At 29.9% G+C, this 6,615-nt stretch overlaps 2 protein-coding genes across 13 annotated transcripts in view; one reads left to right on the top strand and one right to left on the bottom strand.

Annotated features, from left to right (window-relative positions):
* Positions 1–142: 142 nt before the first annotated feature.
* On the bottom strand, positions 143–6,190 carry LOC106064989 (armadillo repeat-containing protein 7-like). Of its 8 annotated transcripts, none has more exons than XM_056029275.1 (9): positions 6,118–6,190; positions 5,039–5,194; positions 4,299–4,409; positions 3,404–3,502; positions 2,736–2,804; positions 2,307–2,373; positions 1,988–2,058; positions 1,722–1,813; positions 143–318 (listed from the first exon to the last, which is right to left on the bottom strand). In XM_056029275.1, the coding sequence occupies exons 3-9, from the start codon at positions 4,405–4,407 to the stop codon at positions 235–237; spliced, it is 591 nt and encodes a 196-aa protein (XP_055885250.1). In that variant the 5' UTR covers positions 4,408–4,409; positions 5,039–5,194; positions 6,118–6,190; the 3' UTR covers positions 143–234. The 8 variants fall into 8 exon arrangements, with proteins under 8 accessions (XP_055885250.1, XP_013079154.1, XP_013079153.1 ...); XM_013223700.2 differs by having other exon boundaries at positions 6,112–6,164; XM_013223699.2 differs by having other exon boundaries at positions 6,021–6,156.
* A 9-nt stretch (positions 6,191–6,199) lies between these two features.
* LOC106064962 (microtubule-associated serine/threonine-protein kinase 3-like) overlaps positions 6,200–6,615 on the top strand; it is a 132,936-nt gene continuing 132,520 nt past the window's right edge. For 3 of the 5 annotated variants that reach the window (XM_013223634.2, XM_013223632.2, XM_013223631.2), the window contains exon 1: positions 6,214–6,352. The gene's annotated coding sequence lies outside the window, so the exon portion shown is untranslated. Of the gene's footprint in view, positions 6,353–6,615 lie in introns of all 5 variants that reach the window. The other 2 variants (XM_056029237.1, XM_013223635.2) reach the window with 2 other exon arrangements.

The raw sequence follows: 6,615 nt of genomic DNA, 5'->3' as shown, positions 1-6,615 counted from the left end.
TTTGTTTGCATTATTTATATTGTCCCTAGTTTAGTAAATGAAATTTAAATGACAAGAATTTTTGTTTCTGTCTTGGTGTATTTAAGACATACTTTTGAAATTCTAAAACATTCAGATAAACTATCAAGAAAAAAAAAATCCATTTATCATAAAGAGTAAAAATCTGTATTTTATACACTGAAAATGATCTGTCTGTAATAACAAAAACACTAAGACTCTTGTGAGCAAGATGCATCAGGCTTCCTCTGTATGGAATGTGTTGGCTAACTTTCTTTGAATTTGTTTAGCTTCTTCTATTTGTTCATTGCTACAGTAATCCTGAAAAGTAAACAAAAATTTATATATTTCTTAGGCTCAATTCATTCATGCTTGCAACACAGACATATAGTATAGTATAATGCATATTTGTATCATAAATCCCCATGTTCTGGATAAATTCAAGTCCTTGTTTTACGTTTAAGATAATGAAATGATATAATAGTGGCTAACAAATAATATTTTGTCCAACAAAGCAAAAGTAAAACGAATTCAACACATCATGAACTAATACACTGTTATTAACATAACACAACAACAGATGTTCAATCAACAAATTGCAGCTTAAAACCAGTTGTTAAAATAAAAAGGACAATTCATGAGGCATCAAGCACTAAGGTACTTAATGGAAGTGCTTTTGTAATTTAAAAGTTGCAGGAATGTGGCTTTCATAATAAAGTTTTGTCAGGGATGGTAGTTGTTCAATTCAATATGCAATGAGTTATTTTATATAATGGCGAAAATGGAATAAATACTTCCCAAAACCTGACACTAATAATTCCTTTATTTCTATCTCAATTTCTCCCATACCTCCCTCTATAGCTTACTCTGTCTCTCACCATACTCTCTAAATCTTGTTTTTTATTGCCACCTAAACAACTGTTTTACATTCCTTCCAGAAACTAGCCTCTTCCATATGTCCCAAATTTCTATCTCAATACCACTATGTCATATGTTATCACTATGCTAGCTACGAGCATTGCAATTCTAGCAGTGCAATGCTTTTTGCTCTAGTATTTAGCAAACACATTTGTTCTTGTTATTTGTAAGTTACATTTTCCAACTGACTCGGTACAATATTATGAAGTGAAGTGACATATTGGAATGAAGTAGTACATTTATTCAAAATACTTTGTATAGCACATCTTTCATGTTATAGCATGATCAGTGCACAATGATCCAATCTCTTTTGTAAACATGCTTGGGGAAGTGTATTTAGAAGGTTACTGCGCTGTTTTTAGGTGCTCAGCAAACATGTCAGGATTCAAACTTGAGCCACCTTGATAGGTAGTAAAGTAAGACCAGACCAGGCAGTCTATAGGGCATATGATGTAAAGGTCATCTGTTTCTTTTGTGTACAGTTAATGAGGGTGTCTAGTGGCCAACCTCGTTTACTTTTCCCCAACTAACCTCAGGTACCCATTAGAGCTGGGAGGCACCCTAAGATGTTAAATTCAAAATACCAGAATTCAAACTGGGACCACCGGTTTGCAAGTCAAGCGCTTTACCACTCATCTTGTTAAGTCTTTTATCCCATCTCATTCGTTCACAATATTATAGCTTATTATTCTCACTAAACTATTGGGTAGGGTGGTAGAACTGGATATGTAAATAAAGCAAAAAAAAAAAAAAAATTCAACTGTATCTGGAACAAAAAACTTGTATGAAGTGTAAAAATCTTGTACCTGAAGAAAAACTTGAGCTAAATTTGCCAACTGTTTGTTACTGCAGAGTGAAAATCTCAGCATGCATTCTACTACTGGCAGTGATGTAATATCTGTGAGAAGTGAACACAGTTTTTTTTTAGTTATTAACGAAACATCCATCCCTTAAATGTATATTAATTTGATAAAATCAGTGTAACGACTTGGTAAGAATATGGGATTGCAAGTAATGTAATGTAAAGGCAAATGTTTACAGACAGTTTTAATCTTGGACATCAGTTATTTACCTTGTTTAGACTGTGGTGTGATAAGAAACATAAGGGTTGTGATTGCTGACATCACAGTATTTTCTAATGGCCTGTTATGATATACACTTATTTAAAACATCATCATGTAATCATAATAAATATAAGAAATCCTCATTTGAAATGTAATATAATAATTATTTTCATTTGATTTTTTTAAATAAAAACATTAATCTTAAGTAAAATTTCACAAAAGTTAATAGAATTTTGGTTAATTACAACTGGAAACAAATATATCTGTGATTAAACACAGATACACTTGTTATTGAGTGCAGTTTGAGTTTTATTTAGTTTCTCTCACCTTGACAAACACTTAATGACTGAACGGACTCCATCTGAATCAAGAATGTGCTGCTTTAATTCTTTATCTGTAGATAATATTAAAACAAATACAAAAGCACAAATCATTATAATTAACCAATATAAGACAGGCAATAAATATCTTTGATGCTCAACATAAAAGTAGGAATTTTACTATGACTACCTGTACTGTAGTATAGAGAGCTCAAATCCTCTAGATTCCTAATCTATTATATAAATGTGAATGAAATCACACTTCAAGAATATTTCTAAATTACTGTATTATTTGGTGAGTTTTTAATTCTTTGTATGAATTTAAAGCAAGATAAATGGTGCATTAATAAATACATGTTTGAATGTTAGTGAAACAAAAACCAACATTAAACTATACATTCTAATGGGAAAAAAAAAGGGAATGTTAAAACATTACCTAAACAACAGTTACATAAACCTCCAATACTGAACTCAATAAGTTTTTCATTGTTTTCTTCAAGACAGTCTAGACAACAAATAATAAAAAAAAAGGATTCCAAGTGTCATTTCAAACATCAAATATATGACTGATCAATTTATGTTTAACCTTTTAATACTCCTAGGGTCACTTTTGTTTATTCCTTCACCTATCACTTATTCTGTTGAACCATTGGGCACCACACATGATCTGTCAACCATTTTATCCATTCCTCTCTGTCTCTTTTTCCTCTTACTGTTCCATGAAGAAAGGTCTTTGCAGACCCTGAAGACCTTGTGATATGGACATAAAATTTTCAATTCACATTTTTTTTTTCTGTGGTCAGCAGGTCTTTGTGGGGCCCACTTGCTTATTCCTTACACTTTTGAATGAGAGCTTTGCTTAACAATGTGTTGACATTGCTAGCATGTTAATTTATCCCATCATCCTTTTAAACAAAAATGTGCCAATCCATGATTTCTTTTTCAATTTCATGCAACCACAAGTTATGTAATGTAACATAACTAGAACTCAAAATAAAATGAACCAATCTATAAACTACAAAATACATCTTATATAGAAATAAAACTTTAGTACTTTTAATACTTTTAAAGCAATGGAAAATGCAAGTAAATATACCATCTTACCTAAAAACAAATCTACTATGTTCAATTTTTTGAAAAATTCATAATTTATAGGATCATAAGCAAAGTTGGCCAAATTAGCTAGCACTTGTTCCTTGGATTCTGAAAAAAAAAATTACTATTTTGACAATGACAACAGCCATCTTAGTCATATTTTAAAAAATTTTCTGTCAAGGTCCAGTGGCAATGTCATTTTTTTCAGTTGTAAGAGAGTGTATTTTTCTCTTCGATAGTGATAACAACAGAGTGCATATTTTCTGGCATGAGTGAGGTGTCTGTTGGCCAGTCTTTGTTCCTCACTAGGCACACCAGACAAAACTATTCAGCCTAATGCACCATAAGTCTTGCTCCCAATTAAAATTCACTGCTAGAAATCAATGAATGTCTACATGTTTAAGGATTGACCACAGACTTGAAATAGTTGATTGAAACAAGGTGTGCAGTGCCCTGAAAATGTTAAATGTTTTATTCAAATTATCAGAAAATGGTCAAGAGTTTTTTTTGTTTGTAAAATGTTTTACATGTTGATGTTCCTTCAAAGTTTGAGATTATCTACATCCTTGCCCAGACCTCCTGCAGGATGACAGAGAATAGCAGCGGACAGGGTATGAACCCAGGACCATAAAAAAAACTGAATGACAGTCCAGCTCACTTACTGCACGACCAGACAGCCATCCATAAGTGACTTTGAATGAATAGTTTTTTGTTTTTTTTTAGTAAGGAAAGAGACAAACAAGAAAAGAAATAAAAATAAAAAATCATAAGGAGACTTTAAATAAAGCAGTTCAAATTATCTGGATTTCACTATAGTTAATTCAATTGAATAATTGTAAAACGTTTTAATGATTTATTTTTAGTGAAGTTCATATATTTTTATACATTAAACTAAAGCTACTACCATCACTTGATGTATCTTGGAACTCAGTCACGAGAGACTGTAAGTAACTCAAACGTCCAACACCATATGGCCCAGTTTTCTTTTCAAGATATTCTTTAGTGCTGAACATTGCTATAAATAGGGTGAATAAAATTAAAAGAAATTAATAGTGAACATTTTGAGTTTTTAGTTGGTTTCTTTCTCAGAATGTTATGTCTAGTGTTAGATCTAAATGTCCATATAATGAACATACCAATAAATAATCACACAAGTATGCCTTGCCGCTGGCTGAATCAGAAAAATCATATGTTTGAGCAGCTGACAGTGTAACATGTTCAATACTTGAATTGAATCAAATATATATTTTTAAATAATTTTTTTTTTAAATTATTTTATTATATTTTTAATTTAATAATTGAGTTTTTTATATATATATATATATATATATATATATATATATATATATATATATATATATATATATATATATATATATATATATATATATATTTTAAAATGTTTTTCTTCTTTAATAGAATTTCATTATTAAATTTGACATAAAATGAAGAATCTAGAAGGCCAAAAATACTGTTATTTTTTTCAAGAGATAAAATATTTTTGTTTCATGTTACAAATAAAGAATATTATGACAATGGATTCTATTTTTTCTAAAACTCCCTATGTTTTCTATGGTGTTTAGGTAAAAATATTACTTTAAATTTTATTAGTCACTCTGCAATAGAAGGCTTCAAATACAAAACCTCTATTCAACTTGCATCTTCATGGAAACTGGGTGGTCTCAAAAACCTGGACAAGGATCTCAAAGACAGTTCTAATGATGTTCCTAGAAACTTGATAGTTGATGTACGTATCATTGGAGGAAGAATTACTAGCTTGTTGGCCACACTGGGAAAACTCTAGTTTGACATTTATAATTTTTCAAAGTATAAAATTTAAAAGTAATACATTTAAATTTGGCTATAGAGGAGTCTACTGACTAGATCTAGAATATACTTATCTTGAACATTTTTTGAAATCTAAAACATTCATTATAATTATTAGTTATTTGGAGAAAAATAATCTCTCTAGACTCAAAAATACTTTTCTTGTTTTTACTAAAAAAAAAATGAGTTTAAAAGATGAATAATGATTTTAATTAAAATTGTGTGATTGTGTGAATATTGAGCTACTGAAATTACTGATTATAATAAATATATATCTTGATCTACCTATAAGCCTATAGAGTAATATATATAGATTCTAGTTTATAGTATAAGACACAAGACAGTATAGACTCTTGAGTCCTAGCCTAGTCTTCTAGAACTAGTGGTAATCATCTACTAAATTTAGCTAAATATATTACTCTGCATTATTTGCAAAACAAAGGAAATAGATATATAATAATTATATTAATTATAATAATATAGACAATATAGTATTATAGATCTAGATGAGTAGATCTGAGTCTATAGACTATCTTACTAATCTTTAATCTTAGTATCTAGATTATGTCTATGTAGCCTACTATGTATATAGTCACAATATAGTGATAGGTCTAGTCTAGATCTAGAAAATCTATCTAGATCTAGATCTATCATAATCATAGTCTACATTTCAATGAAATAAATTAAGATAATATAAATCATTAATTTTCAGTCCTCCACTGTGAGTGTGACTCAAGACTTAATTTAAAAAAAAAAAAGATTAAAAATTAAAATTATCTTTTAATTTTTGTACTCTCACGCGTTTACAGACTCTAGATTTAGAATGGTTCATAGACTAAAACTATAGGCTCAGATCAAGTAATACATAGTCATAGAGATCTAGACTATACAGATACTAGGAAAGAATCTTGCGAATGAGAAATGTGTGTTTGTTGATAGTTAGGGAGGAAGTGAGGTAGTCTAGTCTAGTTCAGTAGTCGGTGTTATTTTACCGACGTACATGGCGGCAGATCAACGTACACAATGAGTTACACTGTTATTTTCTTTTTAAAAAGTTCACATCATTCATATGGATTAGAATCTAGATCTAGGTAGATATCTAGATTATATCTAGACTCTAGATCTAAGTTAGTAAGTAGCAATAAAGTGTTTCTCATATTTAATATTAAAATGATTAAACCTGACTGAGACATTCACATTGATTTTAATTTATTTGCGTCGCTGTAGTGTAGTCCAGTGCTGTAGTCACAGTGGTGTAACTGTACTCTAGTCTATAGACTATAGATAGTATAGATAGTCACATTATGATTATAGAGTGTAGTGTATGATGTAGATCTAGAATCTAGATCTATGACTATGACTACTAAACTCTTGAGTCAGTATATAGATCTAGG

The sequence above is a fragment of the Biomphalaria glabrata genome, chromosome 5 (assembly GCF_947242115.1).
Source record: "Biomphalaria glabrata chromosome 5, xgBioGlab47.1, whole genome shotgun sequence".
Lineage (NCBI taxonomy): Eukaryota > Metazoa > Mollusca > Gastropoda > Planorbidae > Biomphalaria > Biomphalaria glabrata.
This window is presented reverse-complemented; position numbering and strand designations above follow the sequence as displayed.